We start from the raw sequence: 14,535 nt of genomic DNA, 5'->3' as shown, positions 1-14,535 counted from the left end.
GTTACGGTATGAGGCTGTTTTTCATGGTTGGTTAGATTGTAGTCACCTTATTGCACTCCAGAAAACGCTAAAAGCATTAGGGTATGAAGATATTTTACAGCAGTGTGTATTGCGTACAGTAGAGGAGCAATTCAGAAATGGTGGTTTTTGTATTATCATGACTGTGCACTCTTGTCTTAAGGTAGCATCTGTGAGGCAATGGTTTGTGGACAGTAACATTTGTGAAATAGACTGCCTTGTCGAGTGTCCCTATTACCATCTCTGGTTTTGACAGTTGAGGAAGTGTAGGTTACCATTTCTCTACAGACATTCTGATATGTCATTGGAAGTAACCTCAGCAGATTAGTTTAAGCTCTCGTAAAGGCTAAGGGCATACACATCCAGTATTAATGTTTGCACTAATAGATGTCAGGACACTTTTGATCAGATAGTGTATATGCAGATCTTATAAAGCAGATCACTGTTTAATTTAACTTTTTCCTCCTTCACTTTCTTTTTAGGTGCAAATTAAGCAGGAAGAAGAGAGTGGTTATTCTCCCACAGACCCCGAGTGTAGGACACTGAGAGTAAGTCTGTTATTGTAATGTTTTTGTATCTCATCACAAAGATTACAGAAAAGTTCAAAGACCTTTTCCAATCTTTGTTCCTTTTGCTCAAGCAGGTTTCCATTTTCTCTTACTGTCCCAGTATTGTGTGGTTTCCATTGCACTTTTGGTTGTAGAAACTGTAAGATATGGATCAGGTAACTTTTGTGAAGCTTCCTGTACACTATATGTGCCAGACTGTCATACAGGAAAGCACCAGTAATAAAAGAGAATAATGCTATACGAGAAGTATGCTTCCAAAATAGTGCTGACTGAAAGTCGTGGTATGTGAAACAACACACCTGTTTGTTGAAGGAGGGCATTACACTTGTTATGCCCTTGTTGCAATTTGAAAGGAGATGGCCATGTACCAGCACCAGGTTTCGGCCTCTCCATTCTCTCTATCTCATTGTCATCAACACCACAAACAAGAACCTAAAATAATCCTTGGCAAACCTGTACAACACTAAAACTTCACACACTCATCAGTCATCCTTACTCGACAGATACACTTTCAGATATAAGTCTGGCAGCTCACAGATCAAAGTTGCAGCTGCGTATGAAGACAGGAGAGCTTTCCAATTTGGTGACTGAACTTACGCTTTTGGAATCTCTGAGCAAACTGTGTCCTGTGACTTAATTTTTTAAGTGAATTTGAAAGTGATAGATGTGATCGGCATAGCAGGACTTGAAAGTAAAATACTTTGCTGTGACAATGAGGTCATGAATGGGAATCAGTTACTGGGAGTAATGACGAGAGTTCATAATTTTCTGAGTGGGCATTTTTCAGTACACAGAGTAGATTTTCTAATATTTGTGGTATTAATGATCAAAAGATAAAACTTCCGTACTTGCAGACACTCCGTATTTTGAAATACTGAAACAGTCTAGTGAACGTCTTGTCTTTCAATACATGCTGGATTCAGCACTGTGTGACAAATAGATAGTGTCTCACAGATTATCTTCTTTTATTTCCTTACAAAAACAATCAAAAAAAGCTTTTCACAATGGATTAGCCAGTTTCAATCAGCCATTGGTCATTATCAAATTAAATGCATCTGCAGCAAGTTATAATATTCCTGTTGTTTTATTGAGTGAGGTGGTACAGTGGTTAGCACACTGGACTCGCATTCAGGAGGATATGGTTCAAACCCACGTCCGACCATCCTGATTTGGGTTTTCTATGATTTGCCTAAATTGTTTCAGGCAACTGCTGGGATGATTCCTTTAAAGGACATAGTCGTCTTCCTTCCCCATTCTTCACTAATCCGATAGGACCGATGACCTCGCTGTTTGGTCCACTCTCCCCAACCAACCAACCAGTTGTCTTGCCAACATAGCATTAGTACCTTTGTATTGTAGAACCTAAAGTAACAATAGGAATGTTGTGTCATCACTTGCAGCATCTGTTTTTAGTCTGATGATGACCACTGGCTGATTGAAATCATTTACTGCTTTGTGAAATCCTTTCATGATTGTTATCATTGTAAGGAAATGAAAAATGGTAGTCAGTCAATCACTTAATCTCCATTGACAATATATCATTTTTCCTCAAAATGTCCCACAGAAACAGTGTGAATTGTGTTAGTTTTGTTGTTGAAAAAATGTTTGTTGTAACTATCTAACAATGGAAAATCCAGGATGGATTGGCTAAAATTTACAGACACGCGAAATTTGTCATGGACTTCAATGCGAGATGCCTTTAATAGGTTCCACAACGAAACATTGTCTCGAAATTTGGTACAAAATTTTAAGAAATTCTGGTCTTATGTAAAGTACACAAGCGGCAAGGCGCAGTCAATACCTCCGCTGCGCTGTGCCGATGGTACTGTTACCGAGGACTGTGCCGCTAAAGCGGAGTTATTGAACACAGTTTTCCGAAATTCCTTCACCAGGGAAGATGAATGGAATATTCCAGAATTTGAAACACGAACAGCTGCTAGCATGAGTTTCTTAGAAGTAGATACCTTAGGGGTGCTAAGCAACTCAAATCGCTAGATACGGGCAAGTCTTCAGGTCCAGATTGTATACCGATTAGGTTCCTTTCAGATTACACTGATACAATAGCTCCCTACTTAGCAATCATATACAACTGCTCGCTCACTGATAGATCTGTACCTACAGATTGGAAAATTGCGCAGGTCGCACCAGTGTTTAAGAAGGGTAGTAGGAGTAATCCATCGAACTACAGATCTATATCATTGATGTCGGTTTGCAGTAGGGTTTTGGAGCATATATTGTATTCAAATATTATGAATCACCTCGAAGGGAATGATCTATTGATACATAATCAGCATGGTTTCAGAAAACATCGTTCTTGTGCAACACAGCTAGCTCTTCATTCGCACGAAGTAATGGCCGCTATCAACAGGGGATTTCAAGTTGATTCCGTATTTCTAGATTTCCGGAAAGCTTTTGACACCGTTCCTCACAAGCGACTTGTAATCAAGCTGTGGGCCTATGGGGTATCGTGTCAGTTGTGCGACTGGATTCGTGATTTCCTGTCAGGAAGGTTGCACTTCGTAGTAATAGACGGCAAATCATCAAGTAAAATTGAAGTGATACCAGGTGTTCCTGGGACCTCTGCTGTTCCTGATCTATATAAATGACCTGGGTGACAATCTGAGCAGTTCTCTTAGGTTGTTCGCAGATGATGCTGTAATTTACAGTCTAGTAAGGTCATCCGAAGACCAGTATCAGTTGCAAAGCGATTTAGAAAAGATTGCTGTATGGTGTGGCAGGTGGCAGTTGACGCTAAATAATGAAAAGTGTGAGGTGATCCACATGAGTTCCAAAAGAAATCCGTTGGAATTCAATTACTCGATAAATAGTACAATTCTCAAGGCTGTCAATTCAACTAAGTACCTGGGTGTTAAAATTACAAACAACTTCAGTTGGAAAGACCACATAGATAATATTGTGGGGAAGGTGAGCCAAAGGTTGCGTTTTATTGGCAGGACACTTAGAAGATGCAACAAGTCCACTAAAGAGACAGCTTACACTACACTCGTTCGTCCTCTGTTAGAATATTGCTGCGCGGTGTGGGATCCTTACCAGGTGGGATTGACGGAGGACATCAAAAGGGTGCAAAAAAGGGCAGCTCATTTTGTACTATCACATAATAGGGGAGAGAGTGTGGCAGATATGATACACGAGTTGGGATGGAAGTCATTAAAGCAAAGACGTTTTTCATTGCGGCGGGATCTATTTTCGAAATTTCAGTCACCAACTTTTTCTTCCGAATGCGAAAATATTTTGTTGAACCCAACCTACATAGGTAGGAATGATCATCAGAATAAAATAAGAGAAATCAGAGCTCGAACAGAAAGGTTTAGGTGTTCGTTTTTCCCGCGCGCTGTTCGGGAGTGGAATGGTAGGGAGATAGTATGATTGTGATTCGATGAACCAGCACTTAAATGTGAATTGCAGAGTAATCATGTAGCTGTAGATGTAGAATATTATGAAAAGGATGGTTGCTACTCACCATATAGCGATAGCGGAGACGCTGAGCCACAGACAGGCACAACAAAAAGACTGTCACAGAATAAGCTTTCTGCCAACTAGGCCTTTGTCAGAAATAGACCACACACTCACACACACACACACACACACACACACACACACACACACGGCCACATTCTCTGGCAGTTGCATTTGGGTGTTTATTTTTGACAAAGGCCTTGGTGGCCGAAAGCTTATTTTATGATAGTCTTTTTTTGTTATGCCTATGTGCAACTCGGCATCTCTGCTATACAGTGAGTAGCGACTATCCTTTTCATAATATTTTACTAAGTATCTATAATATCTGTGGCAACAATGGGCCTTCTGTCACCTAGTACAAGATATGTGTGAAATATCTCAATATTTTAGTTGTCAGTTATTTCTTCATTGTATTACACTTAAAATGTGCTGCAATGTTTTGTAGTGAGATACAAGTTTTGTATGTATTTGCTTTGGTCATAAATACTTACATTTTGTGCATATATTCTGTTATAATTTCCAGTTTAAAATGAGTCTGTTGTACATACAGAATTGTAACGTAGTAGAGTTGGCCACTCTGATGCATCGCAACTGAGTAAGATAACAGTGTGGTTAAGGCACTGGACTAGCATGTGTGAAAAATGGCCTGCCCATCAAGATTTAGGTTTCCCAGTTTCCTTGAACTGATGAATGCAAATACGCGATGGGACACTTGAAAAGGATATGGTTATTTCCTTTTCCTGCCAGAGCTTGTGCTCTATGTGTGGTGACCTCACTGTCAGTTGACTGTTGAACTCTATAATAGTCCTTCCTGCTGATGCACTGTGATATTGTATCGTGGGAGCTGTAGTCTTCAGTGCTAAGTTAGATATAATATTTTAAATAGAGTGTCATCATTAACGTTAACTGTATTTTTAAGTTGTTTCAAACAATGGAAAATTCAGAATGGAATCTAACAATATTATGAGAAGGAAAGTTGCTACTCACCATATAGTGGAGATGCTGAGTCGCAGATAGGCACAACAAAAAGATTTTCTCACTTAAAGCTTTCTGCCAATGGCTTTTGTCAGCAGTACACACACACACACACACACACACACACACACACACACAGAGTCTCAGGCAGGTGTGGTTTCAGTTACCTGAGACTGCAGGTGTGTGTGTGTGTGTGTGTGTTTATTGTTGACAGTGGCCATTGGCCAAAAGCTTTAAGTGTGAAAATCTTTTTGTTGTTCCTATCCGCGACTCGGCATCTCCGCTATGTGGTGAGTAGCAACTTTCCTTCTCATAATATTTTTAAGTTGTTTTATTTTTAAACTGATACTTAGAGCCAGAACAATAATAGAAAAAAATAGCAGAAAGACACTCAGATGTTTCTTGTGGAAGCAGATATTCTCATATTTAGCGACTGTGTATGCTGTAGCCTGAGTTAAGCATATGAAGCCAAAAGTAATGTAATGTAGAGTTCAAATTTTTTTTAGAAGACACACAACCATAACTGTAATCAGTTGTACGTGGAATAATGCACAAATACAGTGAATAAATGGAAAGCATTTTTCAGAATCATAAGTACTAGAAATCAGAGAAATTAATAGCACTAAGTGCCAAACTAATGAATGCAGCAAGCTAAGCAGCTCCCATGGAATATTTCAACTTACGTTTCTGAACTCGTCATGTATGTTTATCTTCATTTGCTTCTAAATAGGTGCTACATCTACAACTACCATCATATATCCATCATTAAATGATACTTATGGCAAGGAAACTTCTGGCAGAATGTAAGTAATGAAGGAGTAAATGAGACCAGTCACTAAACAGCAGAAGCGTTGGGTTGTCTATGGATGGATATGTGTGTGCGTGCGCGAGTGTATACCTGTCCTTTTTTCCCCCTAAGGTAAGTCTTTCCGCCCCCGGGATTGGAATGACTCCTTACCCTCTCCCTTAAAACCCACATCCTTTCGTCTTTCCCCCTCCTTCCCTCTTTCCTGACGAAGCAACCATTGGTTGCGAAAGCTAGAATTTTGTGTGTATGTATGTGTCTGTTTGTGTTTCTATCGACTGCCAGCGCTTTCGTATGGTAAGTCACATCATCTTTGTTTTTAAATATATTTTTCCCGCGTGGAATGTTTCCCTATTATAGACATACATTCTTTTTTATGTGCCTGTCAGCAGTTCAACCCTTCTGCTATTCAGTGAGTGGTCTCCTTTACTCCCAAATTATTAACTGATATTTCATCAGTTTTTTAGTTAGATCTGACATGGCTCCACCATTGTTCCTCAGCTTACTTCAGCATGGTCCCAAGTTAACTACTACTCAGTTTTGGGCTATTTCTTTCTACAAAGATGAGGACTAAATAGTCCTCTTGGAAGACAATATGTTCAAAGCTTTGCTACAGGATGTAGGTGGATCCGTGTCACCCTGCACCTGCCACTATTAGGCTGTCTACATAGTTCAAATATGTGCACAAAAACCTCAAGACCTTAACAGTACATACATCGAAATTGTATTCTTGCACATCTCTAATCTGCTACCCAAAAACTATCATGTCTTTGTGTGTGTAAAAATTTGTGTGTATGTGAAAAATTAGTAACTGCTTCTTTGCAAATGGACTGTCATAGAATTTAAGTAAAACACACAACTTGTAATTAAGTACTGCACCATTAGAATAATGCATGAGGGTAAATTGGTAAATGTAACAGAATATCCTAATTTTTTGGGTGTTTATAGTGACAAGAACCTGAACGGGAAGTTGCACATTACACGACTTCTTAAATATTTAAGTTCTTTTTTGTTATAAATAATATGAGATTTTGGTGATGAAAATATCAAAACATTGACTAATTTTCAATATTTTCATTCACTAATATCTTAAGGTATCATAGACTATGATAACTTGTCATTTAGGGGAAAAGGTGTTAGTTGCCCAGATATGTGTATTAAAGGTAATACTTGTATGTGGTGTCCACTCTATAAAACTGTTGGCACAGCTGACAGTAGTCTCACAGCATGGTTGTTCTGTTATGCAATTTGTTGTCAACAGTCAGTCGCAATTCTCCAACAACAGTAACATTTGTAAATGTAATACTAGAAGGGTAAATGCCTCGCCACAATATTAGTGTGGCACAGAAAGATTTTCAGCCTAAAAGTAATTGTCTTCTTTACCCTGTGACATACATACAGAGTTTATTAGGTAACAAAATTAATTTTAAATATAAACTGAAATCACTTCTGTTTGACAACTGCTTTCACTACATAGCAGGATTTCTAAATGTAAATATGTGGTATTAGTAGTAGTAATGGTAGCAGTAGGTTGTTTTAGAGAGAGAGAGAGAGAGAGAGAGAGAGAGAGAGAGAAAGGAAGTTGATCATGGTGAGATGTAAATCACTGTACGTTAAAAAGCTGTTGCTTAAGAAATAATGTTAATGGATAGCATGGTGTCCTATTTTTCACTGACAAGGAGACCTTATGGACTGGTCATCTTCTATTTTCTTTGTATTTATGAGATGTGAAGCTCAGTGCCAGGACACTATTTCCTAAAGCAGTATGACACAGTTCCCAGAAACTAAAAAATAGTCATTTTTGAAGATTAGAAGATTTCTGAGCTCAGCTGAATTGCTGGTTCAAATCTCACTAGAATTATAAATATGTATTTACTTTCATTAAAATTCTGTATTTATTAACAAAAGAAAATGTTACTTAATAAATAATGAATTATAATATTTTCAAATAAAAATAAAACCTTTTTATTTTTAGTTACTGTTCTTATGAAGAAGCAAGTATTCACAATAAATGAAAATTGAGTACAAAAATGCAAAGCTTCAAATAGAAAATAAAAACCGTATTGATTTCTGGAATTTGAACCACATCGTAGATGTAGATAATTTTTTCATTTAACAAAAAGGTATTTCCCATGTGTCTATATAATTTTAATTTATTTTCAGATGACACACAGTTAAAAAGGTGTTATTTTTACTGAAAAATTATGATTCAGTATTTGTTAATTAATATTTCTGTTTCTTAATAAAAATGGAATTTAAATAAAAGAGAAAAAAGGTGCTCATAATGAGATTCAAACTAGTAACTTTATGATTACAATCCTATTGTGCTCTGTATTCACCTACCGGTGAGTATGTTGGTAATGTAATAGTGTTTTTCATTTAACAGCAACTGGAAATGTTTTGATCTTGAAATGTGATTTTTTTCAAGTTTTTTTTTTTTTTTTTTATGTTCTTAAAATTTTGTCATGCTGGTTTAGGAAATTGATGTCCTGGCATTTATCTTTACATCCTGTAAATATGAGGAAAATAGAAGAGGGCCAATCTGTGAATGTCCCTTGTGAGCAAATGTATGATGATTGTAAAACTAACTTGTTCTACTATCATAGAAGGAGGTCATACAGTTGATCCCTGGAACATAGTAATAACTAGCTAACTGTACATTTGTTTATGTTATGTGAGGGAGGCTACATACTGTTATTGCAATAGTTTTCCTTGCTCTTATTTCATACGTAGACGGCACATAGAAATAATTGGAGTACGTACCTCTCTTTGTTGCTGCTGTTGTTGTTGTTGTTGTTGTTGAGGTGGTGGTCTTCAGTCCCAAGACTGTATAAGCCTGAATTTTTCGAATTTTATCTTCATAGTAGATAGCAATGTTTAGATTGACTCATATTGAAATGCTAGCTATTATAGATTTGTGAGTAACTCAATTTGGAACACAGAGTGCCTTTTTTGTAGTATTTCCAATTGGAGCATTTTATCGATTAACAGTACTTGCAATTTGTTGTGCGCAGGAGACTCCTTCATGTGTGAACTACATTTCCTTAACATATTTGCAGTAAGTCTTTGCCTCTGCCTTCTGTTTATCATCCCAGGTACACAACTACACTTTGTGATCAAAAGTATCCGGACCCCCCTAAAAAACATACATTTTTCATATTAGGTGCATTGTGCTACCACCTACTGCCAGGTACTCCATATCAGCAACCTCACTAGTCATTACACATCGTGAGAAAGCAGAATGGGGTGCTCTGCGGAACTCACAGACCTAGAACGTGGTCAGTTGATTGGGTGTCACTTGTGTCTTACGTCTGTATGTGAGATTTCCATACTCCTAAACACCCTAGGTCCACTGGTTCTGATGTGATAGTCAAGTGGAAACATGAAGGGACACGTTCAGCACAAAAGCGTACAGGCTGACCTCGTCTGTTGACTGACAGAGACCGCCGACGTTGAAGAGGGTCACAATGTGCACAGGCGGACATCTATTCAGACCATCACATAGGAATTTCAAACTACATCAGGATCCACTGCAAGTACTATGACAGTCAGTCAGGAGGTGAGAAAACTTGGATTTCATGGTCAAGCGGCTGCTCATAAGCCACACATCATCCCGTTAAATGCCAAACGACACCTCGCCTGGTGTAAGGAGTGTAAACATTGAACGATTGAACAATGTAAAAAATTGTGTGGAGTGACAAATCATGGTACATAATGTAGCGCTCCAGTGGCAGGGTATGGGTATGGCAGATGCCCAGTGAACGTCATCTGCCAGCGTGTGTAGTTCCAACAGTAAAATTCGGAGGTGGTGGTGTTACGGTGTGGTCGTGTTTTTCGTGCAAGGGGTTTGCACCCCTTGTTGTTTTGCATGGCACTATCACAGCATAGGCCTGCATTGATGTTTTAAGCGCCTTCTTACATCCCACTGTTGAAGAGCAATTCGGGGATGGCGAGTGCATCTTTCAACATGATCAAGCACCTGTTCGTAATGCACGGCCTGTGGCGGAGTGGTTACACGACAATAGCATCCTTGTAATGGACTGGCTTGCTCAGGGTCCTGAACTGACTCCTATAGAACACCTTTGGGATATTTTGGAACATTGACTTCGTGCCAGGCCTCACTGACTGACATTAATACCTCTCCTCAATGCAGCACTCTGTGAAGAATGGGCTGCCATTCCCCAAGAAACCTTTCAGCACCTGATTGAGTGTTTGCCTGTGAGAGTGGAAGGTGTCTTCAAGACTAAGGGTGGGCCAACACCATTTTGAATTCCAGCATTACCGATGGAGGGCGCCACGAACTTGTAAGTCATTTTCAGCCATGTGTCCAGATACTTTTGATCGCATAGTGTATGTATTCGATGATTGCAACTGATCACCAACCATTTTGATGAAAAAATATTGGATCTTTTCATTTTTGTATGCTTTTTATGGTACATCTGTATTTATTTTGGGCCAGATAGCAATATTTTCATCAAGTTCTTGTCATCAGTACCTTCCAGTCTTCTGAGAAATGTTTTCTACCATGCTATTTAAATACATTGTGACTAGGAACAGTCCTTCTACAATTCCTTGTGGGCTATATACCTCCATTAATGAAGTCATGAGTATTTTGCCACTTACGTTTGAACTCACCAAGTCACTATATGATGTGGAATGGAGGGTACTTAGTAAAACAGCATAGAAAGTCCCACCTCATATTTTACTTGCAAGTAAATTTGGGATTGCTTGTATATCTCTGAATCATTTTAATTTTATTATTGCAGTAATTATGTGATGTATATGTAATTGGGGGATGGGATTTATATCTACATACACGCCCTGCAAGCTGCCATACTGTGCATGGTGGAGGGTACATAGTACCATTGCTTGTCATTCTGTTTCCTTTCTCACTCCCAGATGGAGAAATGGAGAAACGACTGTCTATATGCTTTTTTATGATCCCTGATACGTAGTACTAGTCTTCACTGACTGGTCTGCAGTGTGTCACAAATGCCACTTCTCTAAACTTTGCCAGTAGTATTTTTCATAAAGAACACCATTTCTGTAACACTCACATCTGGATCAGACCTACTGGTAACAAATCTACCAACACATACCTGAAATTCTAGTATGAATTCTTCCTTTAATCTAACCTGCTGGAAATCCCAAACACTCGAGCAGCATTCCACAGTGTGTCATGTAAGTGTTCTGTGCAAGGTCTCCTTTATAGATGATTTACAGGCCCTAGAATTCACCCAGTTAACCAATGTTGACCACTCGATGCCCCTACAACCAACCTTATGTGCTCATTTTATTTCGTGTCACCTTGCAACATTATGCTGGATATTTACTTGATGTGACTGTGTGAAGCAGCACACCATTAATACTATATTTGAGCATTATAGGATTGTTTTTCCTATTCAGCTGCATTAACTCACACTTCTGCACACTCAGCATTAGATGTCATTTGTCACGCCAAATAGAAATTCTGTGCAAGTCATCCTGTATCCTCCTACAATCACTCAACACCAAAACGTTCCCATTACTACAGCATCATTAGTTACAGATTGATGCTTACCCTGTCCGACAGATTGTCTATGTTTATAGAGAACAAGCAGTCTTGTCACACTTCCTTGGGGCGCTCCTGATGATACCGTTACCTCTGATTGACACTTACCATCAAGGACAGCATACTGGTTTCTATTACCTTAAAATTCTTCAGGCCGCTCACATATCTAAGAACCGATTCTCTATGCATGCATTTTGGTTAACAGTCTTCAGTGTAGGTTTGACTCAAATCCTTTCTGGAAATCTAGGACTATGGAATCTGCCTGTTGCTTTTCATTCATAGTTTGACAGATCTTACGCGAGAAAAGGAAAAGCTGAGATTCCCATGAGTGGTGCTTTTTAATCCATGCTGATTTGTGGACAGGAACTTTTCTCTTTCAAGGAAATTTATTGTGTTTGAACTTGTGAATATGCTCAACAATTCTTCAGCAAACTGAGGTTAAGGACATTTGTGTGTAATTTTGTAGCTCTGTTCTTTCACCTTCTTATATACTGGAATGCCCTGTTCTTTTTTTCCAGTCGCTTGCTGTTTACGCAGGGCAAGAGATTTACTATAAATGCAAGCCAAGTAAGGGGTCAGTGCCATGAAAACAAATTGGGATTCACCTGGACAAAGCGAGTAATTTGTTTTCAGTGCCTTGTCTGTGTCCTCCATATGGGAGTTTGTGCACTGTTCAAATGATGTTATGGCTGTTGGCTTTCAGTGTGAATGATTTTTTAAATGCAAAACTTAAAATTTTGGCCTCCATTTTGCTGTATTCTATTGCCACAACAGACTGGTTGACGAGTGACAGAATAAAAGCTTTCGGCTCACTAAGTGATTTTCCATAGGACCATACTTTACTAGGATTCTCAGAAAGATCTTTTGAAACATAAGACAGTAAGAGGTTTTTGTGTGCTTTGCACATAGATAATTTTATAAACATACATATTTCTACTAAGTTTTGCTATTGACACTTCTATGTCTATTTTGAGCTGAACGTACAGCAATCTCTGTTTCCTCAGCATCTTCCAAATTTGGTTATTAAATGATGAAGGGTCTCGTTCATCCATAATCCACTGATGCAGCATGTACTTCACTCAAGCACAATTTAGAATCTGTTTAAAGACCGGACAAAATTTCTCTATGTCCATCATATTGCAACTAAATGACTTCCATTCTGTGTCCAAATAGGATGCTAATGACTCCTTTTCTAGTCATCCCAGCATGAAGACTCTCCTTTCCTTCTTAATGGATTTATTCACTTTATAACCGTCACGGGTACAGTGACATCATGAGCATCAACCCCTGTCTCTGTTCTGAAACTTTTGATAAAGTCAGCTTTGTTGAGCTACAATTTCTAAAAAATTTCTATTGCATGTGGATTGTTGCACTAGTTGCTGATGGCAGTTTATGGAGAGAGCATTCACAACTACTTTGCGAGACTGTCTACCCATATGACCTGCAGTTAATCTGTTGTCATCACAGTAGACACAGTGGGTTAAAGTTGTCTCCAACTAATATCGAATGATCAGGATACTTCCAGGCTGCTGAGTGTAAACTTTCTTTGAATGACTTGACAACTGTTACAATGGGATCGGGTGGCTGCTAAAAACATCTGATGATTAGTTTGAGTGAACCTAGACCTACCATCCAGATAACATCACTGTTTTTAGACTCAGTTTAAAACTCAATGGCCATAACATTTTTGGGGATTGCAATGGACACCTTGCCCCCTATGATGCCTAACCTGTCTGTTCAATGTAGGTGCAGTGTCTCATTAAATACTTTGGACTTTTCTACTTCAGGTTTCATCCAGCTCTTGGTTGCTAGTACAATTTGAGCACAGCAGTTTCTAAGGACCTCAAACTATCACTCACTTGGGGTGGGGGGCAGGGGGGTGAGAACAACAGTGTGCTCTCCACATGTATTTTGCTACCTGATTACTTGCTTCCTCTGTGTTGTGCACCCCTGACCTAAAAAAGGAATTCTACAATTCTCCACTTCATAATGCCGGTTCAGAAGTCTGCAATGAAGGTTGTCACAGAATTGATGGAGCCTCTGGGTGAGACCATCTAGTTGGCAAAGGACCCTCATCAGTTCTGGATACAACACTGCAAATTGTAAGCTCTTCTTGCACTTCATGAGCAAGACTAGTAGTCTTCACAACTTTTACCAGCTCTCCATAGGAAGTGAAGATGCCTTAAAGTCCAAGTGACAGGCGTAATTGGTTCTGATATGAGCCCACAAATTTCAGATGACTGCACCATGAACCTTCATTATCCTCAGGCAGGGCCTTCCACATGTCTTGAATGAGACCTCTCCCATGCAAACATACTGAGCACATGTTGAACTTTTTTCCAGCTCTGAGTGCTATTCCTTAAGGGTCTCCATAATGCATCTAACTTTGGAACTCAGCCCATTGCAAATCTTTTGTGATATTCTGTAAGTGTGTATTCATTTTACTCAATAACAATGTGGACTATGTTAAAGATTTTACTGGGACCAAAAAATACACACCATCAACTTGAGAACTACTACATACAGCCGTTTGAATTTCATAGACAGATACCTTGTGCTGAGATTTATTTGATTTAATGCTGCTTGGAAAATACATCTTAATTCGTGCAGATATGTTATTTTCTTTAAAAACAGACAACAAATTTGTACACAAAACGCAGTCAGGTTTATCAATGTAAGTAAGTTTTGCATACCTGTTCTGAGGTGTTTTTTTTTTTTTTAATGGAATGACATGTACTATTTTCCACTCATCTCCACAACACTGTGCACATGGAAGGTATGGGCCAAGGAGTAATTGAACAAAATGCACTGTTCTTGTGGAATTGCATCAAAATGCTTTGGGAAAACTACTACACAGACATTAGGCTGCTAGTGTGCCCCTAAATTACCTGACTTCAACTTTTTTGAACATGTCTTAGATGCATGGAGCAATACATACGTATAGTGGATCCACCTCCATCTTATATTATTGGGTTATGGGTATTTACTTAGCAATCATGGATTGGGTTATGGGTATTGATTTAGCAATCATGGATTTGGATAGCTCCTCCAACAATTTTGGTGCCATATTTGGTCAAGCCACAATACATAAAGACTACTGTATGGGTGTTGAAGTGTACTACATGTTACTAGATGAGTGT

General features: G+C 38.8%; 1 protein-coding gene across 5 annotated transcripts in view; it reads left to right on the top strand.

Moving 5' to 3' along the window:
• Window positions 1–14,535, top strand: part of LOC126482298 (transcriptional protein SWT1) — a 342,452-nt gene that overhangs the window by 19,678 nt on the left and 308,239 nt on the right. For 4 of the 5 annotated variants that reach the window (XM_050106316.1, XM_050106313.1, XM_050106315.1 and 1 more), the window contains exon 2: window positions 501–566. The exons of the other annotated variant lie outside the window; for it this stretch is intronic. In XM_050106316.1, coding sequence (XP_049962273.1) covers window positions 501–566 — 66 coding nt within the window. The remainder of the gene's footprint in view (window positions 1–500; window positions 567–14,535) is intronic. 5 annotated transcript variants of the gene reach the window in all.

The sequence above is a fragment of the Schistocerca serialis genome, chromosome 5 (assembly GCF_023864345.2).
Source record: "Schistocerca serialis cubense isolate TAMUIC-IGC-003099 chromosome 5, iqSchSeri2.2, whole genome shotgun sequence".
NCBI classification, from domain to species: Eukaryota; Metazoa; Arthropoda; class Insecta; order Orthoptera; family Acrididae; genus Schistocerca; species Schistocerca serialis.
The sequence above is the reverse complement of the archived record's forward strand: the minus strand, read 5'-3'. Positions and strand labels throughout refer to the sequence as shown.